This window comes from Neopsephotus bourkii, unplaced genomic scaffold (genome assembly GCF_033783945.1).
Source record: "Neopsephotus bourkii isolate Nb327-2 ecotype Australia unplaced genomic scaffold, CSIRO-AGI_Nbou_v1 NB_1132, whole genome shotgun sequence".
Lineage (NCBI taxonomy): Eukaryota > Metazoa > Chordata > Aves > Psittaciformes > Psittacidae > Neopsephotus > Neopsephotus bourkii.
In genome coordinates, this window is record NW_026901618.1 from 1904594 (window position 1) to 1932482 (window position 27889).

General features: G+C 39.9%; 1 protein-coding gene across 8 annotated transcripts in view; it reads left to right on the forward strand.

The window, feature by feature from the left end:
- The first annotated feature begins 224 nt into the window (after positions 1-224).
- Positions 225-27889, forward strand: part of SLC4A7 (solute carrier family 4 member 7) — an 85952-nt gene continuing 58287 nt past the window's right edge. For 6 of the 8 annotated variants that reach the window (XM_061362654.1, XM_061362658.1, XM_061362660.1 and 3 more), the window contains exon 1: positions 225-461. In XM_061362654.1, coding sequence (XP_061218638.1) covers positions 414-461 — 48 coding nt within the window. In that variant the 5' untranslated portion in view covers positions 225-413. Of the gene's footprint in view, positions 462-24778; positions 24993-25031; positions 25051-27889 lie in introns of those variants that run through there. The other 2 variants (XM_061362656.1, XM_061362657.1) reach the window with 2 other exon arrangements.

Below are 27889 nucleotides of genomic sequence, written 5' to 3' on the forward strand. Positions count from 1 at the left end.
CCGTGAAGGCAGCTGGCAGAGCCCGGTCGGCGAGGCCCGTCCCGTCAGACGGCTGAGGCGAGGCCGGGCAGCCCGCCACGCGGCTCCGCGTGGGACCGCGCACCCCCCGCCCACCACCGCGCCAGCGATCCCCCCCGTCCGCACCAGGGGTGGGCCGCGCCTGGCGCTGTCTCTGCTTTCTATTGGCTGGCGGAGCTGCCCATCGCTCACAGGGGGCGGGGGGGGAGGGAGCCGGCGAGCCGAGTCGGTCTGGGCTCAGCCCCCCCCCGCCCCCCGGTGCGGAGGTAGAAGTCGTGGCCGCCCCGTCCTGAGGGAACCGGCGTCTCCCGCCTCCGCCAGCTGAGTACGGCTCCCGGCGCGCCGTCCGCATCCCGTTCCGCGCCTTTCTCCCAGCCGCTCTCGGCGGGGCCGCGATGGAAGAGGAGCGGGCGGGCGAGCAGATGAGACCGTTGCTCACCACGGTAACACCGCGGGTGGGGAGAGCTGTGGTGTGTGGTAGTGGGGAGCACAAAGCGCCGCCGTGGGGCAGCGCCGCTGGCGCCGTGCTTGGGGCCGCTCCGTTTCGGCTTTATCGGAGTGCGGCGAGACCCTCCTCGGGCTCCCCACCCGCGGCGGCTGCGGCAGGACGCGGAAGCGCCGCTTGTACCTGAGCGCCGGGGTCTCCGTCGCCCCTCGCGCAGGTGTGCCCGCGTACCGGCCTTGTGAGCGCGGTCATGTACCCCCCATAGCCTCGTGGGGCGGTGGCGCGGCTGGAGCCGGAGCCTTTGTTCCGCCGCTGGCTGCTGGCGCCGCGGGCTCAGCGACTGCGCCTACCCCGGCCCCCCTTTCCTTTGTGATGTCCCCGCTGGGCTTGTGCTGGCGGCGGTGGGCGGTGAGGCCGCCCCTGGCCTCGCCTTTCTCCCTGCCCCCGGCCCCGCTCGCTGACGAGTTCCTGGGCGAGGGAGAAGTGCGCACACATGGCAAGCGGCGAGCTTCCCCTCGGCCTCGTGGTCAGCCACCGCGCAGCCCGGCCCGGTGGCGGATGCGGTTACACGGCGGGTTTCTAGTCTTGGTGGGGGGACATGGACAAAAGTACGGAGTTTGGGTTCATTTCCTTCTCTGGCCGGTGGCTCAGTAAAGCAGACATGTGTTGCCTTACTTCCTGTGCTACTGAAAAATACATGTGGCTCCACAGTTGTAATTTCCCCTCCCTTCAGATGACTCAAGGTCTGGATTTTGTTAATGAGCCTCTGAGCCCTTGCTCTGATATTCGCCCTCAGGGCCTTTTCCAGAAAGGTGTCACACAGCGACTTGTTTTCAGTGCCTGAAGAGGAGGGATGTGTGGTTTGTGACACAAAGAGTACTGTGATAGACAACGCTGAAAACATGTGAGTTTTCATCATCTTTCTGCTGCTTTTCAAGGAGAGACTTGAGTCACAGTTGATAAAATTGGCAGTATAATGAAGTGTTAGCTTCCTGTGACATCAGTATGTTTAATGTGACTTTAGTGTGACTTTCCTTTGTTATAACAGGAGCGTTGGTAACATAGGGGTTCATGAATTTTGCAGATTCCTTGGATTAGTACAATCCTTGTACATTTGCTTTGAAAATTAACATCTGTGCTCACCTCTAAAACTTCTGTAGGTCTGTTCTAGGCCTGTTTTTCACCTTGTCCCTTTTCAAAAAAAGCACATTCCCAACTCATGTTGGCTTGTTCAAGATTAATTACTGGAAAGGGCAGACTGGTATGTTTAAATTATGTTAAATGTACCCTGCCTCTCTGTAGGAGGTATCTCTTAGCAGGCAGGACAACACTTCCATATAGTAAAGAGATGCTAGGCTGTAGGGGGCAAGTTGCAAAAGCTTTGGGCTTCATGTGTGTGGGGTTGAAGTGAACGATGCTAATGGTTACCCTGAGTTTAATCCAACTGAAAAGAGAACTGCAGACATCATGAAGGTTAATGTGCCCTGAGCACATTAGCCAGGCCTGGCAGGAATCAGTTAGGTTCTTTTGTAATAGAAATTAACTAGTGGCTTTTGGGACAGATGCATGAGCTGCTGTACTACTAAACAGTCATTTCTAGCATAGGTGTTTTGAGCAGAGGTGCTCAGTGGGGTGGTCCAAGTTGGTTTCCTTGCAACAGCAACACCTAGTCACCATGGCGGAGTGTTTTCAGGAGGTAACTGCAGCCAAAACAAAGCTGAGATGGTTAGAAAAGTGAGAGAGCAGAAGGATTGGTAGGAATTAGAAAAAAGGAATTTCTAGGGAAAACTCATGAAGTAAGTGGCTTGAAGAAAGGACAGAACATGCTGATTGCATAGTATATAAAGGCTTAAAGAAAGGACAGGCAGTTACATAGTATAGCAGTGTGGGATTTGTTGTGGTTTTTGTGTGCAAGAGGTGTAATTTTATATACATGAGAGATAATCCAAAATATGAGTATTTTTGACAATGCAGTTTAACTTAATTTTTCTAATCCTGTGCTTCTTGTAGTACAAGCCATCTTCCTGCTAGCAGAGCTTGTTGGAACTGCTTACTTGTGCATAGTTTTTTTAGAAATAAAAATCTCAGTCAGATGGGAGAACTTTGTAGGAAGTGTATATTAAATCTGAAAAGTGCTGTGGTTTAAAAATACAGAAGTGTGATCAAACAAAGAACATCAAATCATCTCATTTTCTTCCTTCCTCCAATATTGGTATATCAGGTGATTCCATGTTTATGTATTACTATATGTAGTATATTAGATATATGTAATAAGCAACCTCTGGTGCTTCTTGTGTGGAAGAGCACCTCTGTCAGTCAGTTTCTCCCCCTCCTCTCCCAGTTCATTTAATCAAAAGTATAAACTTGCTTATTTTGTATTTTAGGTCTGGTCTTAAAGAGGAGAATCCTCATGTGTTTAGGACATTGGTATTTTGAGGAGATTACTTGGTGGCAATGTATACATCAGAGTCAGATGGCTGAAAAAGTTATTGCAACCAGAGAGCAGCCAATGATCAGAACACTTGGGATGAGTAGAAAACATAATGGGGAAAAAAGATATAACTGCATAAATCCATGTTTCTTTGGTACGTTATATACTGTGAGCTGTTCTACACCTCAGCTTAGAAAAGATACTTATTATTATTATCATTATTATTACTGGAAAAGGTTCACTGAAGGGCAACAAGATACGAATTAGTTCTTAGATGAGAAATAACTGAACAGGCTAGGACTTGTCAGTCTCGTAGAGATTATGGGGCAGTGATATGTAAGGCTTTATAAAGCTCCTGTGGAGGGGGCAAGTGAAGATGGATGAGGAGGCACATGGTCAAATCAGTTGGGCTCTAGGTTTGGAATGAAAGGGGTTGGCTCTTCACTTGGTGTATGGAATTCATACATATACTTGCTGTACAATGTGTACACAAGTTTTTTTGTTGATTGAAGGGGAGGATGGACAAGCATTGGAGGATAGATAGACTGAGGTTAGTAAATTATGAGCAACAGCCTCAGGAAGTCTGAGTTGAAAGGAGGAGGTTGTGAATGAAGGAGGAGCTGTTTGCTTGTCTGTTTTTCCTTTTCCCTCAACAGCTACTTTCGGTCGGTCTTTTTTGGTTTAATAGGAGTGGAACATATTAGTATGTTGCTTTCTATATAGTGGTGAGTTTCACAGGTACAATGAAGGTATTAAAATGCTTGATACTGTGATACCAGTGATATTGGTTCTAGCTTCTTGCTTTTGTTATTATGGTATTCGCTACTGGGTAGTTTTGTGGGTTTCTTTGCAACACCTCTGAGTAGCATTTAAAGGAATGTATATTGCAGTTCTGTCTCCAGATGTTTTACAGGTAATATTTTCAAAATACTTGTAATCCTAAAAAAAAAAAAAAAAAAAAGATGAAAACTTTTAGTATTTGATATTATTTCATTTGTATCATAAAATGTTCACAAGGCCGTAGACCATGCAGTATGGCTGACTAATGGGTTTATGTTTCGTTGTGTATTCTTTTTCTTTCAATGAAATAAATCTGGTTTTATCACTATTTTATTGCAGATGATGACAGAACTGAAAGTGGCTTTTGTTCATGAAGGGCATATTTCCAGGATTCTCCTTCTGGCTTTCCTAATCAAAGCACTAAGTGATGTAGTCTGCCATATCTCACTGAAGAGGGCATTAGTGTCCCTGTGCGTTTTCTGAAGTGGCTACGTGGTACCACGTCTGTTTTTTTAGCAGCTGTGCAGGCACTTTTATCAGATGGGTTTTATACTACCCTGTTCAATAGTGGTTGTGTTTCAGTGACAGCTTTGGGCTGAGCCCATTTTACCAACACATTATTGCCTCAATGTCGTCTGCCCATTCCTTTATACTGATGCATCTTTTGATGCAGCAGTGTAGTGCCTGGTACTCCAGCTTCTCAAATACATAACAAAACCCGTGAAGGCTTGTAGGAGTATAAGGTAACAGAAGTCGGAGCCACTTGAATTGCAAAAATATACAAAAATTGGTGGGAAATATCTGAATTATCAGAAGCTGCTGGTATTTACAGCTTAAGTGATTTAATAATCAAAACTACAAAGTGCTTTTTCTTTTTAAGAAAATCTGTTTTTCATTAATGGATTTCAGGGGAGAGACAGGTGTTTGGTGGCAGCTAGACTGTTACACATGGTTTCTGAACTACGCTTTGGTCCAGTAACTGCATTTCAAGTAGCTTAGTAAGGTTATTGAAACAATTCAGTTTAGAATAGGTTGTAAGTCTTAGTCTAGCTTGGTGACACTTCATATATACGAATGTTAAGTAGCATCAGTACGAAGTTTTACAGAACTGACGTCATATCTTTCCACATATCTTGGATGACTTACTGTTTTAGAAATTAAATAGTGGAAAGTGTTCTTTTTTTTTTTTTTTTGTGGTTACTGGCCGCCTTATTTGACATGTAGCTTTTGTGATGGTAAGTCAGATGACAGGTCTCCGAAGAATATTATGCTGGTACATGTAAATTTTTCATATTAACATAGTAAGCTCGAACAGGTGTTTTCCTTTTATGTCTGGACAAGGGTAGCTGAGGATATGTTTGTACTGCAAATTGAGGCCTCTGCAGGAAACTGTCCTCCCCCACAAGAGCGAGGCATCTGGCTGAACACATGCTCTCCACAATTTAAAGCAATATGGTTACACTGATGGTGGCACTGCCCTAGCTAAATAGCCCTGATGAGAGAGAATTTTCTAGTTTGGCAGCCTTGCAGACTTGAATCTATGACTTTTGAGAGACAAGCTGGTTTTCTGTATTGTGCTGTTTGGGTAGGGTGCACACCTTCTATAACTTTCACCATGCAGTGGGCTGTGAGCAGTGTCTGTACAGTACTTCAACCTCTTGGTTGAAGTACTGTAAGCTGCTATTGAGTGTATGTGCTGTCAGTCTTCTTGATTTCTTAAAAAGTTACCATGGCTGTCAAAAACTTGTGTTACCTGAGAACTTTTATTAGGCTTCATTGCAGTAGTTTTATTTGCTGTCCAAAATAAACAGTAGGGTGTACTAAGTTTAATAGTTGTTGCCTTATATCCATGTGACTGATCTGCTTCTGTAGGTGAAGCATGGTGAAATATCACTGTGATTGTCGTTGGCTTTTGAATATTGATAACCTTTACACAAGGATATCTGTTACTTAACATTTTTAGTGTACTAAGTAAATAGAACTGCTCTGTAAATAGTGATTAATAAAATTAGAGTATAACTGGATTATTCTCGAACATAGCTAGAGAAGATCTCCAAAGAATATTGCTGTGCTTTTCGGTTGGCATATTTTGGAATAATAAAGTTTAGGGACATGTCAAGTTTTTGGCTGAAATTCAGATAGCTGTCTAGCTCATGTTTTGAAATAGTGATACAAATAGGGAGATTCAGATGAGGTGTTTGTTTATAAGTAAGCAGGTGGAGAAGAGCTCCACAAACTGCTTAACCCTGTATATCTCTAAATGTCCAAATGCAAAAATGAAACGGATTCTTCTACTGATGATCTTGCAATGTTCTTAAATATGTATTTCTAAATTTACTTTTTCACAGTTGGCAGTAAATGAAAATGTTACATTATTTTCAATTTGCCTTTAGAAAGTCCTGGCATCTTGGAAGCTCCTTTTTGTGTTGCTGAGAATAAACATCAGTTACGCAAGTATCTCAAATCTACCTTGCCAGCATATCTCAATGGTTGTTAGAAGGGATTATCTGTAAGAGTGTCTTAGCTTGTGCTTTGCACCCTCAGAGTTCCTTGTTTCACTGGGAGTTAACTTTGCTGCAGCAGGGTCATAGCAAAGGAAAAGTGTATTTTAACCAGTAGATGGAGCCGTTTTAGTTCCATAGCAGCACACCTATTTACATAAGTTTTGAAAACTTTGTTCCTTGAAGTTTTTGTCATTTTGTCTTTAGAGTATGACTAAGAGTTATAGTTTCTTTATCTGCAGGGAAGACTAAATGTTTTATTCTTCCAGTAACCATGCCAGGATTGCACAGCAGGAAGGCTATTCCATTTTCACAAATGTGCAAAAAAAAATGAATCCTTCTGCTTTATGGGAATTGCAGTTATTCCTGTAAATTGTCCAATGTCAGGTGAGTCTGTACACAGTGTGTTGCCTGGCGTACTGTTTTGGAATCTGTAGTGTTGTATGACAGTCTGGATGCTCCTGTGACTCCTGCCCAGGAAAGGCTCTAACTCAGATACTGGTTTTCCTGCTCCAGGGCCTTAAACTAAATTGACTCAAAGCTATGTAATGGAATACTTGTCCTATTTGGGTATACTTGCACAAGTTGTCTCACTTCAGCAATGCTAGAATGTTTCATAACCTTGGAACACCTCTGGCTTGTTAATTCTAGCAAGTCCTATTTTAGCAGAAGTATTTGTAATGCTGTACTTGCATTATCTTGTATCCTCCTTCAGCATCCACTTTTCTAAAAGGTAGATTTATGTTTTTCTTAGAGTTTGACTGTTTCCCCCCTGCATTTGTAGTTAGTAACATTCCTGATAGATCTTCCCTTTCCGCCCCACGCTCTTTCAAGTCTTCATCACTGAAAATTATTCTTGGTGAACACAACGTCAACTTGAAGAGTAGGACCTTATTCAGTTTTTTATTTTGAACTCTTTCAGTACATGGTGCTTTTTGAGATATAGGTGTGCTGCCTTCTTTCCTATATTCTTTCTGTGAGAGATACTGAAGTTTCCTGTGACTCATTTTTCGCTGAGATATATCTATATGTATGTGTATATATGTATATTATTCTATTCTTATTTTGTGTCTACTTAATAACTTTGGAAGTTTAAATAAACTACAAATTATATAGAACAAGTACTAATACTTTTCATAGGCATAGTTTTGCCGGAAGGCATTTAGATTGCTTTGTTGGCAGTAAGGCTAAGTCAGTGTCCTGAAATACTAAAATATTTTTAAACTTAAAAACAGACTTGAAGTTGTTTTTTTAACTAAAAGAGAGTCTTCAGTAAAAGTTTCCAGATCAGTCACCTGTTGTCAAACTGTTGCCTCTGTTTAACAGTTTCTGGAGTCTGTCTCCAAACAAAGTGGAGCTTCCTGTGAATGAGGGATGTGGGCGGAGGCTGCAGAGAGGAATTATAGGGCAGTGTCCTCCATTGTCCCACCACCTTATGTATGTTGGAATTCTGCCATTTGACCACCTACTCTGCCTTCTGCTACTGTTCTTTCTACAGTGCAGCTATGCAACTGAGGATCTGTTAGCTGAGGGCTGCTTTTAGCTGGGCAAAAATGAGGATTCACGTGAAAATTTAAGATCCCCCCCCGCCAGTTATTTTCCACTATGGGTGTATGTGTATATTAAGAGTGTATATGTGGACAGCATGTCTTGGAAAAGTTACACTTTTGTAAAGTCAAGAATTAACATATTTTATTTTTTACCCCCTGCTCATAGTTGCACTAGGCTGATTCCTCTGCATTTTCCATGACTAGTATCTGATAAATATATGCTGGCTGTGTCTTGCCTGGGGTCTATTCTAGGATGAAGAAAAAGACAGCAAAGTGATTGTCAATACATAGGTTATGGCAAGGGTGGTGGTATTTTATTCTTTGCTAGGAAAAGCTAAGAATTTGCTTCAACAAAAAGTGCCACTTCTGAATCCCGTGACTGTTTCACTAGCAAAGTATAATCAGACCACTAGATAATCTCTAATCAGGCTGTCCTGTTTGTATGTATTTGTTACCAAAGAGCAGAAAGAGGTTAAAGCATACCTGTGTTCATAGAGGTGTTATAACAGAATTTCATATAGTGTCCATTTCTGGAAGTGATTGCTTCTCAGGGCAAAAGTTCTGTTGCCATGTCAAGAGATTCAGGCTGCTGTGTTCTGGATCTTGGAAGTCATGCCAAGCAGAAGCATGTGTGATTTCTTTTAGAGAGGGTTATGAGTAAGCTATTACAACCGGTAAGGTAAAATCATGTTTATTGCTAACTGATCAGACTTCAGATTCACATTTAAAAGCTCCTATTCTTCAGATTTTGCTTTTACTTTTGTAAGAAAAGTGTGTGTACCAGATGCTAATGTACATAATGCCCTTTTGTACAAAGATCTATTTTCTGTTTCTGTTGTATAACTTCAGTTTTGGAGGAAAAAAAATAAATGTTTTCTTCTCTTTGTACTGCTCTCCACATCCATTGTTTGTTTCAACTACAGTGGAACTTTGGCTTATCTAAGTCCACCCCTGCATGGTTAGATAATGTCTGTATATTCCTCCCACTCCTGCTTCCACATTCTATGTACTCTATTTTGCATTTGAGCTCAGTCGCAGGTTCCCTCTTCTTTCATGCTGGTCCATTACCAGGCCTGCTTGAATTCCTGCATGCAGGAATAGTCCCTCTTGTGCTTTGAGGAGGCTGTCCTTGAAGATCAGACAACTCTCACAAGCTTTTTCATTCACCTCCATGGTCTTCCAGGAGATTCTACCAAGAAGAGTCCTGAAAAAGCTGAAATCTGCTCTCCTGAAGCGCCATGTCTTAGCTGTATGTACTTTGTCTTGCACTGTGCACTGTACTATTTGTCTTTCTCACTTCTCTCTGGACTCTGTACTCCATAATGTCATGGTTGCTGTGGTTGAGGCTGGTCTTGACTTCCACATCTGTGTCTGGCTCTTCCTTGTTTGTGAGCAATAGGTTCAGCAGAGTGTATGTTCCAAGGAGAGCAGTATTGTAGCCAGTCCTTTGCTCAGATTGAAACCCACGCTCCTTAACTTTCTTAGGAGCTTGTACCCATCTTTTGCAGTACTCCAACCATGGGAGTTGTCCTGCTGTTACTCTGCAACTCCTGTGAGGTTGTAGCTCTGCAGCAGTGCATGGACTACGTCCTCCTGTTGTGCTTGTGTGCAAGATCTTAAGATGGACCCCCAGCCATGCCTCTTTCACAGGGGAAGTGTGGGAGCCTTCCGTCATGTGTTCCCCATGTCTTCACTTCTCTTAAGTGTGACAACCCTTCTCCGCCATGCCTAGTTTAAAGTCTTTTAACAAGGTTAATGTGCTCAGTGACAAAAGAAACTCTCGCCGTGCTTTATTAGGTGGGTCCTTGTTCCTGAAAGAGGTTCCCATGGTCATAGCAATAAAGTCTCTGCTAATAACCACATATTGACCCTCTGGATGCATTGACCCTGAGCCTTTTGCTTCTAACTGGAGAGATAAAAATGCCACCTTAGCCTCTTCACCCTTGCTCATAGTGCCCAGTAGTCACTCTTGATTTGCTCAGGCATAGCTTTTTAGAAGTGTCACTGGTGTCTGGTGTCCAAGTGATTAAGCAGGAAAGTGCAATAGTTTGAGAACTGGATGAGCCTCAAGTCTTCCCAAAACATTATTCAGAAAGCAGCGGACTTCAAAGGACCTCCTGTTTATCTTTCCTATTGTGCAGTGTGTTCATCCCCTCCTCACCTGGATGCTCAGCCCTTCAGAGAAGGCCACTGCTGTAAGCAGCACCAGGAAGGAGCTGCAAGTGCTTCTTGCAGCCCAGTACCTGGATAGTGACATCCTCCTTGTGCAGTTCTTGGGAGATCTTCGATGTGTTGTTTTGGCTGGTGTTGGAGACTTCACCCTGTAACATATCACATAAGTTAGAATTGTGTTTTGGGACCATTGTAGCTTTGTTGTGTGAACAGCTGTGAGACCTGTTAGCTGCCTCTGTTGGCAGAGCCCTGGAAGATGTGCAGTGCCCATTTATTTTTATGTTGTTAAACATTACCATCTAGTTCTGTTTGCAAAACAGACTTAAAGCACACCGGTTGATATGAAAGTTTTGTTCTACTCACGGTTGTTTCTGATAGACACATCATGTCAATATTATTTTAGCAACTCCAGTATTGTAAACTTGCTTGTAATGACTGCTATTTCTGCAAGGCAGGTATTAATTAATAATAATTATTAATGTTTTTAGTTGGCTGATGCTGTTGTGTTGGCTGATGCTGTTCCGTAATTTCCTGTGTTCTCAGCTAGGAGGGACCAAATGCAATAGGGATGTTCACGTTTTACTGGGTCATGTACATGTAACAATATACATCTCATTCCTTTAGCTTGAAATACTTAATGAGGTATTAAACATTGTTATGTAGAGGGGAGACAGTTCTGCCATATTGGAGACGCTTCAGTTGAAAAGCCTGAATTTTCATCTCTTTTTCTCTCTGATATCTCTAAGCATAATTTTTTTTGCAGGTGGAAACACTGCAACTTCAGTCTGTGTTGTAGGAATTGCTTTCTTCACTTCTGTATCCTTTATAGAGGGGTTTTAACTGAAAAAATGACACTGGTCCTTACTAGTGCTGGATAAAACTCAAATATCTTCTTTTCTAGTTGCTTCCCAGAAAGAACACTTAACAGAAGGAATCCTCCTGTGGGTTCTCTAGTTAACTTGTGAAGCCAAAGGACTTACTGCAAATTCTTTAATTAGCATTCTAGTCAATAAGGTAAGATTGGTTAGACTACTGCTACATTTATTGTGTCTTTGTTTCTATTTAAAAAAACAACACAAAACAAACAAGCAATTGGAAAGATTGTATTTAAACTGTAGCTTGTTTTTGGCTAGTGATTTTTTTTTTTGCCTGGGTTTTTTTTCTGTTTGTATGGTACAGGATATACTATTATGTAAGCACATGCATTTCTTTAACATGTCAAACATATTTCCAGACAGATGCTGTGTACAAAAAAGGAAATAAGAAACTTCTTATTGAACAGCCACAGTTGGTGTTAACTGTTGGAGTTAAATTCTTCATTTTGTATGGCTACACCCTACCAGCCATGCATTTTAAAACTGTTTATATAAAAACAAAGAGCATCTGATAATTATTATAGCTTATTTGAGGAAGTGATAAAACCCAAGAGCAGCAGAGATCCTTTCCTTTTTCAGCTTGGTTTTTATTAACATTGTTGTGCTTGCCTGCCATTGGGAAATCTAAAAAAAGGAAATTAAGGAGGCATACACTTGTGTAAGATTTGGTTGAATTTCACATAGATAATGATAGGATGGAGAGACATGTTCAGCTTACAAATTAACTGCACAAACCCAGTTACTGGACAGTTAAAATTTTAGACTTTGAATACCAGGACATTTATTAAAGCTTTTCTGACTGATTTTTTGTGGAAATTTTTGGGTTTTAAAAACTACTGATGTATGCCAATCAGAAAAGGAGTAACATCAACCAGGTGTTTTTTGTTGTTTGCATCAGTGTTGCCATCCATTACCTGCCTTAACTGATGATGCTGTATAAAATGCTTGCAGTTACTTCAGATTTTTTTAGAAACATAACCAGAGCTTGTTTTCAGTGTGTTTTGAAATGTACTTAGTTACACTGACTTTGCTTGCTTTTACTGGAATGTGTAATTGTATGTGATTCTGTGTATGGTAAGTCTATATAATCTTGGGTCTTGTTTTATACCCAGATGGTCTGGGTAGAGCTTCAGCTGAGAAAGTTTAGTTTATTGAGAAGTTGAGAGTATTTTTCTTTAAAGTCAATAGAGTGAACATTTCTTTTTAAACTAAGTAAAATCATAGCTTCAAGCCTTCAGAACAGTGGGCACAAAAAATGATTAAATATCTGATTCTCCCAAAAAGAGAACAAATTAAATAGGGGTAGGATGCTAGGTGGTTGTTTTTTTTTGTTGTTTTTTTTTTTTTTTTTTTTTTTAATGTCACAGCTGTTCACAAATGATTTTGTTTGACATGATTAAATGTACTTAAATTATGGTCTGTTTATAGACAAATTCCACTTGTTTATAACTTGTATAGGGCAGATGTACTTGGCACATAGCTAGCTCATGTATAGTTAAGGAAGAAGATGGCTGTATTCTACTGAGTGAAGACATACAGTGTTAATCTGAGGCTTTTAATTCTTGACCATGAGTAAGTTGCCTTTGCTGTAAAGCCACAAATGAAGGGCAAAATATAAATAGGGAACTGGAGAAATTTGATATGCTAAAGGCCAAAGGATATACCTGCTACTTACATTCTGTGCTTTGAGTGGACAGAACCTTTTGAAAAGACAGGCAAACAAGTGCACTTTTCTCACTGGTGATGGGGCTGACTTGGTGTAACCGATTGGGTATATGGGATTTTAGCCAATCCTAATACAGCAAATAACCTGGAAAATGCTGCTTTTTTTTTAATAAGGTGACTAATTTCTCTGTGACATTCAGTGGTTTCTTGTATGACTGCATATTTACTCTGTTTGCATTTATGAAGGCAGTCTGTTTTATGATTATTAACTTCTGGATTCTGGAGGCAATGTAAAAGTGAGAATTTGCATGTTAAAACAGTAGTTCTCAAACCGTATGTACTCTTCCAGATCAGATTCCGTATGCTTCAATGTGTACAAGGGATGTGTGCTTAACTGCTAGAGCACATACATCAACTCTGTTGCCATGTTTCTTTAGGGAAGGGATAGGGAAGTGGGTCTACGCTTTAAAAACTGTGTTGTGGATTAATGAATTCACAAATAATTAACTTCAGTTTCTTGACAAAAGTTTTGTTTTCCCTTGGCTATCTTTAGAAGAAATCTATAGGGCTTGATGACCACTGGTTAGGTAATTGAGTTTCAAGCAGCTGAGGCTGTAGTCTTCTCTTCTGAGTGGTTGCTGCAGAATACTTTTGAGTTGAAATTACCACAGGTGCATACTTTGAGTAAAGTCACAAGTGTCCCCTTCCAGGTACTGGGGAAGGTCATAGCCAAAAGGTGATCTTGTTGGCATTGAAGGCACCAGGAAACAAGATAAATACATGTTTGTTTTCAGAAATTGCTTCTGGAGAATGGTAGCAGTATCTCCAAACAGAGGTTTCAGTTTGTTTTAGAGTCTGCAGAGGTGGCAAAAGCTGGGGAGAGACCTGGAGAATAGCGGTGTAGGTGCCAGGGCTGGGAATAATGCTATGGAAGCTGTTAAGAGCCCGAGAGGATTGCAGCTGGGCAAGGCAATCGAGTTGAGTACTTGTGGAAGTGACAGGGTATCTGTATGCAATCTTGTTTCTGGAAATGGAAGTGTACAACATGCTTGAGTTTCTACTTAAGGGTAAAGAATACATAACTCCAAGATGGCATATTGGCTTCTGTGTTGTGACTCGCATTACTGTGTTTTCTTGCCAAGTTCATAGGATCAATTCTAAGTTTGTGGTGGTACATGACACGACTGTAAACAGTTTAATGTATTATGGCAACATTATGATATGAAGAACCTGTTTCTTGCTTCAGTTGTCTGATGGTATAAAACAGGCTCCTGGGCAAAGAAAGAAAATTTCCCTTCCTGTCTTTGAGTTACTAAAAAAAATAAATCTAAATGCCATGAATGGGTACAGTATGCTGTACAATTTAATGATACCTTAATGGCTCTTTATTGGTACATGGATTGTTCATTTGTATGTGTCTATTTATCTTTAAGGTGTACTAAATTTGAATGGAAGAAGGTATGGTTACAGAAAAGTAAAGAATAGGCACAATCTCAATTTTGAGAACTGGTCTCCTTTAAAGCTCTGTATCAAAATAATTTTGTGTTGTGCAAGTCAAATATTTCACTAACAGATCATTGATAAACATATTTTAATTCTTCCAATTTTCCTGAAGTGAAGAATAGTGTGGGAAAGAGGAGAATAATCTGGGAACTGCTTTCAACTTCCTAATGCTTGTATGAAAAACATTGATAAGCCAAACAAGAAATTGGCTTGTTGTGAGGAGTATTGCAAGGCAAAGGTTGTGTCCTTCTGTAAGCTCTGTTGCTAAGGTAATTCTTGAGAATACCATGGGAAATTCGTGTTATAGCAAGCAACAGAAGTAAGTTTTATGTATCCTTTGGCAAGGCTTCTGTTCTCCCCCTTCTCCAGTTTTTTTGTCTGTTTCCAACTTTGTCATAAAAGTATCCAGTGCTTTGCTTTTATCCTTAACAGGATAGCAGATGGCCTCGAAGGCATTGGGTTATCATTGTCCTATGTGGGCAGTGAGTCAATATTCCTGTGATGGGGAAGGATTCTTGTGGGAAGTCTCCTATAAAAAAAGCATGGTTTGTGACTGAGAAATAGGCATGCTTTCTCCACATATCTGCAGAGATTGATAGCGACTTGTACTGTTGCATTGGAGAGAGGTTTTTCTTGGTGGCTGTAGACAAGTGCCCTTCTGTTAAAGTGAGAAAGAGAGCATTTGCAACTTTACAATACTGCTGTGTTTCATATACTGCTTCATATATAACTAAGCACCAAGTTCAAGTAGGATAATGTCACCTTTCCTTATGTTACTGTGCTAGTATAGTATCTCTTTGGCATGAATGGCTAAGGTCCAGGTAAAGCACATTCCTTGTTCCTTCTGCTGAATGCAATTTCAAAGCATGGCTTCTCTTTAACAACTAGTCTAAGACCCACAACACCTTTTCCAGTGTATTAATTCTAGGCAGATAATAATGAAAACTGAACTATAAATGATGACCTGGATGTGACTGGTGTTTTTGAAGTATGATTCTCCCTGCATTGTGCTATATGTTCTATAGAAAGGGCTGCTAAACCCATGAGGTCCCAAGAAACCAGCTGTATTAAAGTACCAGAAATCGAAGAATTTACAAAAATAATCCTGTTTTCTCTTTGATATGTACCTAGTGATTGTGTTTTGAGATAGTCATCAGTAGTGATGTCCTAATTTTTCATCAGCTGTGGACAAAAGTGTCAAAACAAGTTGTATGCTTTGTATTCTATCTGATAATAAGGTCACTAATCCTGTATCAATCCAAGTCATAGAAAATCGAAACCAGAAAACTAACTCTATGTTGGAAGTGAAACAGAAAGTGTAAATAAGTTCACACAATATTAAAGGAGCAAACCTCTTGCAGCTGATGGTGAAAGTCTTTGTCGATGAGATAGCTGGTATTTAAATGTCCTCAGATGGTTGTTTGTTAACGTGTTAAACTCACAAGCAAGCAGTTTGCCAGAGGTCTTATTAATGGGAATAATGGTTTATATCAAAGTTGTTCAGAATCTAGATGTAATGAAACAGCCAGAATTACTTGCTTTAAACTGAATAATTGATGTGGTCCTGTCATGATATTCTAAGATCCCACTTGAGCACAAGCAAGTCTTTTTGTCATATAAAGTGCTACCCAGCCTACAGCTACAGCACAACAGACAAGTCTAGGACGGAGCCCAGGGCAGTTTGTCTTGGCTTAGAGCTGAGGGCTCAGGAGGTTTCTGATTTGAAATACTTTCTGGTGCTTTTTTTTTTTTTTTTTTTTTTTTTTTGAGTCTCTGTTACTGCAGTAGGAAGCATCTGTAATACAAGACCTGCTCATGATGTGTTTGTAAAGATGTGGTTCCTTACTGTCAGGGTGTATAGTTTGGGAGAGTTATGTTCATGGCTTCTTAGTTACATATTGTCCTGTTACAAATAGCAGCTCCTTCAGTGGCTTCTTAATTTAGAATTGGTAGAATTTTCCTCTGTAATTTCATGAATATCCAATAAAAGCAACTTAAGCAGTTTTTTTGTGCTGTCTTTATTGCTTTTTGTTCATAAAATCATTATGAAGAGGATATTTTCCAAAATTTTTGAGTCAATACTTGAGGATTAATGTTAAATGCTAAGGATATTCCAACTCAGAATGTTGGCACTGATGTGTCTACAGAGAATCACAGTCATAGAATCATTCAGTTTGGAAAAGACCTTTAAGATTGAGTCCAACCATAAATGGTTTTGCTTTCTATTAATATGCATTATTTGATTGTGGTATTGGTAACATTAGTAAAAAAGATTTGAGTCAAGTTAGTTTTCCACATCTGGAAAATACATGATTATCTATCTGAAGGTATTTTTTGGGGGGGGGGGGAGGAGAGTGAGGGAGGGGAGAGGATAAAGTTTAGCCGTGAAATGTAATGCTGCTTTACAGTGTCAATAGGTACACAGAGCTATTAAGAAAATTATTATTTAAAGAAAAGGGGTGAGTTTCAGGAAACCATCGATGAACTCTGTCTTCCACCACCCTCTTCCATCATCTGTCTTGTCACAGAGATGGGCTGTCAATGCTACTAATGACATCTTTCAAACCTGCATGCCTGTCTTTATCTCCTCATGCTACTTAATTCTTCTAGAGTTTTTACAAATGAGGGATTACCTTGCAAATTCAAAGCAAGACCAGAGCAGAAGTGGATCCTGGTGACTCAGTGGTTCCAGAAGTTTGAACTGTGATATAATTGTGTAACGTGTTCATGATGGTACTGTGAATGTAAGCTAGTGATGCATGTTTGTGAATGTAAGTTGCTAATAATGTTACATTGTTCCCCAAACCACAGTTACATTATGGAATTAGTAAAAAATGGAAACAAGCTTCAAATACATAGAAGAAACTTTTCTTAAGGCTGCTTTCATTGTTGCATTTTCTAAACAATAAGTGTATATGCATTGCAGTCTTTTCAGTAACTTTTTGTTGTAACATACTTCTGCAGCAGATTGCTACTTGAGTATGCAGCTTTGTAATTTTCTTCAGTAGAAAAAGCTGAAAGAACCGTAAGAATATAGAAAATGATGGTAGTGCTCTATACTATTGTACAATAGCTTCCTTTCTGAGGTCATCAAGATTTCATGTTTTTTTCCTATTGTGCTGTGTGTAAAACTAAATTTAATGTGTTTAAGCATCATGACCTCAGTGGTCTGAAGAAAGATATTTTCCCGTCATCCATCTGATTAACTTGTCCGTGAGTGCAAACTTTGGGTTAATAACAGCATCAGCAAATACAAGTGGTTTCTGAAGTGAACGGTTTTCAGGTTCCCCCTAGTGTTCTGGTATGAATGCTGTAATTCTAAACTGAGCAGTTCAGTCTTCCTTTAAAGGGAGAGCTTCCTTTTGGCACAGTTTCTCTGTCCCAGTGACAAAAGGATGTGTTATCCTTTTTTTGAGTCCCTGTCAATGCACAGGGACCTCTGACAGCAAAAATAGTTTTCAGTAGGCAGTTGGCCTGGTTATAAATATTTTAAAATGGCCATTTATTTGTCTCATTATGCTTGAATGATTTTGCTTTATGTATATTTTTTTCCTGCTTCTGCTAGTGTTGATTTAATAACAGTGGAAACTGATTCAAATTTTGAAGACAGATCTTTTGGAAACCTCTGTTTTTGAGAAAGTCTGTAAAAGGTTGTTAAAATCAAGTATGTAATTATTATTTCTAGTTAAGTACACTTCAGTCAAAAGCTCTGAAATTGATGTTAAGATGGTCAAAAGCGATGATGTCATATTCCCCTAAATAGAAGACTAGTAAAATTTCAACAAAAAAGTACAATTTTCTACTGAAGTTGAGGGCCTTACCATAATTCAGATACAATCTTGTTGGATGACATTAAAATGTAGTATAAGCCAGTTTGACTCTGTTCTGTATTTAGGACGTTTTAACAGTGTGCTGTTTGGTGACACTTTTCCAGCCTGGTTTACAGGTTAATTTTTTTTTTTCTTTTTTTTTTGTAGAGTCAGAAATGTGAGAATAATAGCAAATTATTTGGTGGACAGGTTAATATCTTTGTGTGTGCCCTGACTTAATTGAAGTAATGTTGGGGAAAAGGGGATGGATATGCTTGTAATATACATATGATCTAGCCAAATGAAAGTCTTAACATTAGAAACATGGTGAGTTTCCTAAAGAGACAAGTGCATTCAGGTTTTTCCTATTTGAATATTTCTTTACATTTTGCTTTTATCTGTAGACGGAAAAGTTTCAATATTACGGTTCTTGACTGTTGTTTCTGTCGTATCTTGTATTTCATTTTTCAAATTCTCTTGTATCAGCTTGAGGTAGAAAACAGTCTTTTGGGATCATGGACTGAGGAAAGCTTGGTTTGCTTGCTAAAAGCCTTCTAGTGAAAGTGTTCTTCACCTCAGAAATAAAACGGTCAAGACTTTTAAATTTCCATTAATACATATGTAATTAAGATGTCCCATTGCAGATATAATAACACATCCCCAGGGCTGTAAGCTGTAGTTGTTCCTATTTTATATGTCACAGTAAAAGCAAATATTGAATTCCATGTAAATGGCTGTGTAACGTTTGTTAGCATTAGAAAGACCTACTTACTCTGGAGACTCTGTTTCTAAATCACTGGAAATGTCATGCAGTTTTATTCCCCTTTTTGTCTGTTTTCCCCTGTCTGATGTTTGTAGAAAACTCAGTTGGCTGCCAGATGCAGTTGCCATTGATTAGATCAACTCCTGCATTTTTTTCCCCAGTATTTAAAGGTTCCCTACTAGTTAGAAAATCCTGAATTACAAATGATGACATGAAATTCTTGTAGCCATCGGATGTAGTATATTGGATTCATATTGCTGGAAGGTCTTCTGCTTAGGTCTCCAGTTTAGATGACGTATTTTATATGTTTGTCTTAATGTTTGGTTTACTGTGTATTTGACTTAGTATTTTAGTTTTCTGTCTGTTAATGGGATCAGTTGTGTTTGTGAGGGCATCTTAAGGCTTTTGAATCTCTTTTCAAGTTCAGGCAGAGAGTGCAGGAGGAGAGTTTGTATCTAGGGGCATGACTTGATGCTTTGAAGCCAGTTGGTGAAAATTGCTATACTTGCATCTCAAGGAGCATAGATCTGGTGTAATCTTACTCTGCAAGTTCAAATTTGCTTTACAAGAAAGTCGTGGCAGCAGAATTTTTATGCAAGGCTAGATAATTTTCTGTCTTCCAGAAGTCAATGTGAAAGGTAAAAGCCTGTCTAAATTCCTAGTTGTGCGTGCTCTGATTTCACTTAAAATCAGTCTTTCCTTGAGCTTGTACTTGTGCTGTTGGAAGGCAGTGTACAGCTTAAGCTGCATGGAACTGTGGTCTGACTGTGGCCGTGTCCCTTCAGTAAGCCATCTGAAGGATCTTGGGCTGGCTTCTGGAAGTTTGAAGTTGACAGTTTTTTGTCTAGCAACATCTTCCCTTATAAAGGCTATTTCAGCCTTTAAAGATACGGAAGAATTTCAGCAAGTAAGTACATGTCTTAAGATATGGCTTCACTCTGAGGCTGAGCTGGATTGAGTAGTTCCTGGTCTCTGAAGGGGATGTGTCATTCTTCCTTTGTCTTGTCTCCTTTCCCATAAACTGATTCAACTTGTGAAGCTGGCAAAAAAAACCCAACAAAGAAACCCCAAACAAACCTCACAAAAACACCTGGTGAACCAAAACAAAACAGTAATTTCAGAAAACCAACCCTGACACCCTGACAACTGAATTAAATGTTTACTCTATGATCAGGGAAACATCAGATCTGATGTAAGGCAGGGATGTTATAATGTCTAGTCAAACTATTGTGAGAAGAAGGGAAAGTGGCATGAGCATGGTATCTCTCCATTCTCCAAGTAGTTATACTCAAGCTGAGATTCAAATTGCAGTGGTCATGAGCAGACTCAGAGTTTTGCTTCCTTTTCTCTTTGTTTCCTGAGGATCTGCTGTCAGGGAAAGCAAGCCTTTCCTCCACTCGTACTTCAAATAATGTCATTACATACCGGATAAAATGATCTGCCCCATATTATGCTGCTTCATATCTGGACTCATCAGCTGTTCACTTCTGTGCCATGTATTATTCTAGGAAATGTTTAATATTTCTACAAGTGATTGTAGAGCATTTAAGTATGGCCTTGGTTAGGTGGCCATAATAGTCTTGAAAGAGCCCTGATTTATAGTTCTTCTGAACGTGCAAGGTGATCTAAGACTTTTGTAGGATAAAAAATTAGAATATCTTTCAAAAATGGTGCCAAAATGTCTAGAGATGAATTTAGGTAAAGGCAAGCAATAGAGATCTGTTGTAGAGCAGCTTTGAATTTAGAGAGCATCCTTATTCTTTTGCCAAAAAACCTACCTCAAAACCCAACAGCAAAAAAACCTCCCCCCAAATCCCCTAGCCTAGCTCAATGCCATTCGCATAGTGAACTCATGTTTATGCACGTTACAGTAAAATTCTTGGTAGTGTTCTGTTTGAATGCAGTGAATTTCTTCAATCTGTATCTACTGAGGAATGTTTTAGAGTCCAGAAATAAATACTCTAAAAATTTCGCGTGATCAATATGACCAGATCATGACTGCAGGGTAATTAATGAAGTAGCCTGTACAATAGAGTACATAGTAATCTTGCTGTTGATGACAATTCAGATTCTAAATGTCACTGGTATCCTTTCTAGAGAGTAAGTATGCAGCTCAGAATGATATATAATTGTGTAACATCAGAAGGGCTCAAAGTAGAGATCTGCCTCATGCTTGCTGGCGGTGTCCCGGTGGCATGTGACAGCTGTCCTGCAATGTGCTGAGAAACTTTGCTTGCTACTGGGGCAATACACCAGAGAATATTTGCACAGAACACATCTGTCTTTGGGTTTTTTTTTCTTCTTCCTCTTCCCCCTCCTTCTTCTTTTTTTTTTTCTTTTTTTTTTTTTTTTCTGGAAGCACTCAGCTCCAATTGTGTGTGCCAATACAAAGTGAGGCAAGCTGAAGTAGCCCATGCAGATGTACCTCTTGGGAACTAGCTGTTATGTGGAGATTGTATCTGTAAAATACTTGTAGGCAGTCAAACTCTTGATTTTTATGGATGTGTTTAATTCATTAAATGATGAACCACTGCCTATGAAGGTTTCTGTGTTCCTTTGCTAAGGATATAACATCTGGCCACATCTAGAGTAGTGTGTCCAGTTCTAGGCTCTTCTGTACAAGAAAGACAAGGAGCTACTGGAGAGGGTCCAGCAGGCAAGGATGATCAGGGCTCTGAAGCATCTCTTTTATGAGGAGAGGCTGCAGGAACTGGGCCTGTTTGGTCTGGAGAAGAGCAGACTGAGAGGGGATCTCATTAATTAATCTCAAAGATGGGTGTCAGACTCTTCAGTGGTGGCCAGTGACAGGATGAGGAGCAGTGGCTGTAAACTAAAACAGAAGAAGTTTCACCTCAACATGAGGAAGAACTTCTTTACACTGAGGGTGGCAGAGCACTGGAACAGGCTGCCCAGGGGGTTGTGGAGTCTCCTTCTCTGGAGACATTCAACACCCACCTGGACGCATTCCTGTGTAACCTGCTCTGGGTGGCCCTGCCTTGGCAGAGGGGTTGGACTGGATGATCTCCAGAGTTCCCTTCTAACCTTAATGATTCTGTCATCTTCTTAGAGGACTGGCTCATATTTGTGTGTAATAGAACACTTGTAGGAAGTGGCTCTTCTTAATATAAGTTAGTAGGTTCCCATTTAAAAAGCTGAGCAAAACCATCTGTAGTTGTGTCTGTCATACTAACAGCTTGTCATACAACTTGCTTCCAGCATGCTCCCCTATAATATTGCTTCCCCTCCTGACTTTCCCATGACCTGGCTCCCTCCTCCACTCTCCAAAATAAAGCCTCTTTTAGCAGTGTTGTCTTAACTGTCTCGTGGGTATGTCTTGGGTTTTATACTCTTCTAAAGTGAGGTGCTTCGAGTTTGATGGATGCTGCCCTTTCAGATACATGATGAAACATGGTAGTGAGCTGGATTGGATTTTTTGAGCCATAGTGTTAGAAAAGATCATGTTCATTTCATATAATTTGTTCATATAAGGAAGGGTTAAGTTTAGATTATGGATGTAGCTCGAACACCTGCCTAACCCATCTCCCAGGATTTTAATTACCAGTACAAATCTCATGTCCGATCTACCAATTTACAGGGCTAGATGTGAGGCAGTTTCAGTTGTCCTGCCATCTCAGAACAGCAGATTAAACAGCTCTGCCTGCTGGAGACTCTGCAGACCTGCAGTAAGGCAGTTTACTGCCACTTCATGATAGACTTGGATTGTAATAGTGCTCTCATTTGCGGCTTTAAAAATATGTGCAGCTTCTTGATGTCTTAAGGCTGGTGTTGCTGTAAGATGTGATGGGGGATATTTTTACAGGTTGATCCAGAAACTAGTCATAACAAGTGCTGTGAAAACTATTCTTCTAATCCATTGTTAACATTTCTGCATTCCTCCCCGTGGTTAACAGAGGTTTTGGAATTAGCTCAGTTTAGTTGTTTTTGAGGGAATTTTTAATGGAAACCTGTATTGCACACAAGGAAATCATGGACTCCATATTGCTTCTGTGAAAAGATTAAAAGTTCTGCAAAGAGCAAACAGCTCAGATGAAATCCTTATTTTCTGTCTGGAGAATATATACATGTTTTTTGAACCTGTCTTTCAAAAAAAGTACTTTTATAACCAGAGGTAAGCTCAGAAAAGTGAAACTGGAAGAGGTATAAAGGTGAAAATTAAGAGGGAATGATCGATGGAAAAAGTGTATGTTTCATAATATCTACTTATGTTTCTGTTTCTTCTTAAACCCCCCCAAAATCCCTCTTACACTTCATAAGGATGCTTTTGTAGCATAAAGCATATGGTTGAAATACTGCTGCAGTACAAATAGTTTTGCTCTGAGTTCTCAGTGTTGTCACTGAACATGTTGAAGAATGAGATAATTTTGAATATATTTGCCTACAGTTTGTTTTAGAATATTTGTGTAGCTAAGCATGTTGAGGCAGTTATGGTTTGAAGTTGTTGTGGTGTTCTCCATCTAATGCGAAGCATTTGCCTGGTATTTATTCTTTAATTCTTGGGTAAGAGCAGACACTTATCCACAAAGTATTTTGGTGTGGGACTTAAAAGACAAAAGCTTCCATCTGTTAGAAAAACAGCTTGTTAAGATTTTAAATATTGGGTTTTATAGCTTGGCTTTATATGGGCATGTTCTTTGCTTTCTAGCTTTTTTTTTCTTGAATTAATAAAGCTTCCATGCTTACAATGAAAAACCTGTGAGTTTTTTATTTGATTGACTACAGACTAGAAAGAGGTTTCAGTAAACTGCTTCAGAGCGGTTTATTAAGTTTCTAAACCAAGTAAATATTCTTTCCAAAATGTACCAAAATAAAATAAGCAAAGGTGTGATTCTCAGCCTCCCTCTCCCACCCCACATCCCCTCCAGTACCAAAGGAATAGACAGCCCTTCTTCCCTTTTCACCACCCTGCCTGCCTCAAGCTAAACAAACCAGATTCTAGATGCTGAAGTACTTCTAGTGCAGATTTATACTACGGACGACTGCATTCAAGTGTGGGAGAGCCAACACAATACAATTCAGCATAGCTGTTTGGGTATTCATCTGAGTAGCTGAAGAACTGTATGAGGAAAAGAATAGGTTTGGCATGCTCAGTTGAGAAGAGGGCACTGAGATAGGATTTCTGATACAGTTTGTTTAACTGTGTTCTTCCTGTATGAGTCATTTAGTTTACTGTCGTATATGGAAAGCGACAGAGAAGCCTTCAGTAGTTTGGAAGTGAAAAGATTCACAGGCGTGTAAGAGTGAATGTCTGTTTTCAGAATGGAAACAAACTACTTTTAAATTCTTAGCACTGGCTGAGAATACTTGTATTACACTCAGAGAATTTTCTAAACTGAGCGAGGCAGTGATGGGAGCTCAGTGTGGTCTTCTGATTTCTGAACTGCTAGGTGGTAAATACCATCCTTACAGTGTGTTTCTTCAGCTGGTGGTGCTTGAGTTTGTGACCAGTATGTTACTTGTCTTGTTGGCTGGGGTGGCACCAGTCCAGCTTTGTTACTAGAGTCCTCGTCATCCAAGAAGTACAAATGAAAGAATGAAAAAGATCAAGGAAGGCAGTGTCATGTCATGAAGGTTAAGTTACGCATAATGCCTTAAAGAACCAGCTTTTCTATGTGTTATTTGGTGGGAGAAGGAGATTAGGGTAAGTCAGTGATGAAGAAAAGCTCTGAATCTGATGATCTGCTAAAGTGGAGGTTGCGTTGCATTTTTATAAGGCTGGCTTAAGGAAAGAAAAAGTATAGCTACTTGTATCATGCCTGAAACAAGGAGCCATCATACTCTGGAAGGAGACATGAAATGAATTTTAGCTAACAGCATGCCATTCTTTATCTCAACAGCAGGGGGGAAAGAGGATTTTTTAGGAAGCTCTGGTTTATTTTGCTAAACAAGAAGATATGGCTTTTGTTGGGAGAAAAAAAAAACAAACAGCAAAACCAAAATTGCTTTGGAACGAGTGTTCAGTGAAAGGTCAGTAATACAGCTGTAAACCAACTTAGCAGATGTTTGACTTCTGGGTTGTTCTCTTCTGGGACCCAAAGTGCAAATGTGCTTTCATTTTGTAGTGCTAATGAAGTCTTGGCTCAGAGCAAAAATTATAACCTTGGAGCTCTTCTTAGCTGCTGTTGATGCAGAAAGTGTTGTGTGGAGCTCTGTTTCAGTCCTTTTTTGGTATTGTCAGAGCTGCAATTGAAAGCTTGCTGTCTTGCCCATTCTGCTTTTGCACGACCCTGAGGTAGCTGCAGTCTGTGCCCTGGGAGATGAGACTCACAAGGGAGCGATTGGCTGTGGGGCTGGGGAGCAATTTCCTGGAGTACATCTGTGTCAAGCAGAGTGAGCTAAAGCAGCCATGTATGCGCAGTCTCTGAGCTCCTGGGAGGTTCATTACGGGGTCTTGTACAAGGACGTACTCCGCTTCTGCACATCAGCATGGAAGAAGCTCATCCAGGGAAGAAAATGCAACCTGTACGTAAACAGCAGCTATATAACTTGATAATGGTTTGAATGTGCTTTTCTGCAAGTGGTATGTAGGAGTTGTGTCTCAGAACGTTGTGCTACCTTAGACTCGCTGAGTGTGGGAAGAAATCTTTGAAAGATTTGGGGATAGAAATAATACTTGAAGTAGAGATTTCTGTATTAGGGAAGATATTTTCTGTGTTGTAAGAATTGCTTAATCGTAGTAACTGGCTTAATTCATAAAGGAGGTGTGCTTTTAGAATTGTGAGAGTATAATAGTAGATTTGCAGCACGTTTCAGTGTTTGCTGCTGTTGTTGTAGTTTTGTTCTTTTCCTCCGATGTGTGTGTGGTTTTTTGTTGTCTGCTCTGCTTCCCCCCATTTTGAGTCATCTTTTCTTAACTTAAAGGTTATTAAATGTGGCTTTCAGTAATTCTGTGCAGGTATAGCAGGGAATTTTCCGGTGAAGATTCTTGAAATAGCATATTCATTGTTCCTTCTGACAAAAATGAAATGAACTTAATGAACTATGTAACTGAGGTAAAATGATCACAGAGGCAGTGTTTTCTTCAAATGTCAGTAGCATAGGTACAAAACTATGGGGATTTCTATAGTGAAGGCGTGAACTCTGGTGTCAGCGTTACAAGCTGTTTAGCTCTTGTATGGGCTAGTCTTCATCACTGCTGTTTAACTGCAATGCAGTATGTAAGAGGGATTACTACTTTAGAGTTCCTTGGAAACTAAAATCTGTCAGATGGAATTTTCCTACTCTGTAAAGCTTTGAAGACCTCTGGATTGGATTATATGAATTTTATAATATGACCACTTAATTTTTCTATTACCTTGTGTGAAGGTAAGAAGAGTTTAATTTAGACATGCTATAATATATGTGAATGCAGTGGTCTTGTTTGTTAGGGTCTCTGTAATACAGTGATCAGTTTTTGATCTTCATTGTGCTCTGGGCACAGAACCCACTGGGCATGCCTAGAAGACTAGGCAAAAGTCCGAGGTGATTAGTTATAAAGATTCCTCTACTGCTTTTCTATCTGTAATTCTAGAGATCAAAGTGAATGGAGCTATGAATTTGTTGAATGAAATTTAGTCTGTGAGGCAGTGATAAAATGCAACTTTGTAAAATGACTACTATAATGTTAGATATGGAACTTGATCTTATGTGTCAGATTGATGAGATTATTTGCTAAATTTATGCAGGTGGTAGATTTTCTGGCTTGCCAAACACTCAGATTGAATTCAGACAGGCTTCTAATTTTGAACAAATATTCTCTTGCATTTTAGTAATGCCTTAATATAAATCAAGGTATCCCTTTTTCTCGTGTTTGTTCTAGTTCATTGTTTTTGGACAGATTTCTGCAGTGTGCTATAGTTGGCAGCCAGTCACTACTGTGACCACTCTATTGTTAGTGTTTATGCTTCCTCCTCTTCCTGACTTTTTCTCCCAATTTAATTTTGTGTTCTGATTAAAATAAGCACTTTGTCTTTACTGACCAAGGAGTAGTGTCTGAGTTGTCTGGAACATGGGTTAACTTGCAGGTTATGGTGCTCACTGAGACAGGGGCCTGCTAGAACCACTGAAATAAAATTATTTATAAATATTAAGTATTCAACTGTGCGGTAAACAAAATGTGAACGTGTTTAGAACTGTTTTTTTTCCTCAAACTCTGGTGTGGTGCTTTTTGTGTGTGTGTGGGTGTTTTTTCTTTCTTTTATTTTTAAAGTAGCACACATACATGTCTTGTCTTCACTGTCCTCCACATACAGTTTTGGAAAAGTAAAAATAAAATACAACTTTTGGACAGTCCTATGGAAGTCTGTGTTGTCTATAGGACATACTTGTCCAAACAAAGTTTGTATAGCTCTTCCGGTTTTTTGGTTTGGTTTGGTGGGGGGTTTTTGTGTGATTTATTTTTTTTTTTGGGGGGGGGGGGGGTTGGTTGTTTTTTTTTTTTTGTAAGTCTTCTAGAAGCAGATTGGTCAGATGTATTTAGTAGGGTAAGTTGAGCAGTTAATTAGAGGATTAGTAGACTAGAAAAACTTCTCTAAGTAATCCAAGCCTCTTTGATTACAACTATGGTGTTGCTGAAGTCTAAGCATCAAACCTTCCTGTGAGGATCCGAGTATTGCTTTGATTAGGAGGAGTCTTCATTTAGATGTGAGGATAGTTGTATAAACTAGTAACTGTATAACCACAGATAAGATTCACAGGAAGGGGGGTGGTGGTATAGGAGGTGGTGACACTAAAACCTGTGAGCTGTACTGCAGTCTGCTGCAGTGTGTGACCAATACCTACTACTATGGTAGCAGGGGGAAAAAGCTGCTGTTCCTGTGCAAATGAGACCGTAGCAAATACAACCAAAGGGGAGCCCATCAATATAATGTGCTTCCTATTTTAAACCTGGCGAGTGTTTTGGTTGTGAATTATTAATAATTTTCATCCATATATATTTAGAGGCAAAGCGATCTAAAAATTGTGTGCTGACGAAATGAGATGGTGCCCATTTATATTTGGTACATTTTCCCTTGGCTGTTAGGTTGATTGCTTGATTTAGAACTGATAGTGTTTCATCACTTTGGCAACTTGCAAAGATACAGTATTGCTGTGTAGACCAGTACTGTGCTCAAAGAATTTACTTCAAATGCATTTGTAGGATTGCTTGCACAGTTCAGCTGAAGACTGTTCAATACCCTGAATAATCATAGAATCATAGAATGGTTTGGATTGGGAGGGACCGTAGAAGATCATGTAGTTCCAATACCCTCGCTTATTACTATTTAGAAAGAACTGTGATTTTTGTATCCTGGCTGTCCTTCAAGGAAGCAGCAACTGGAGATGCCTGCCCTCTTGCCCACCATAGGCTCATCTTACCTCTGGCTTAAAAGCAGAATCAG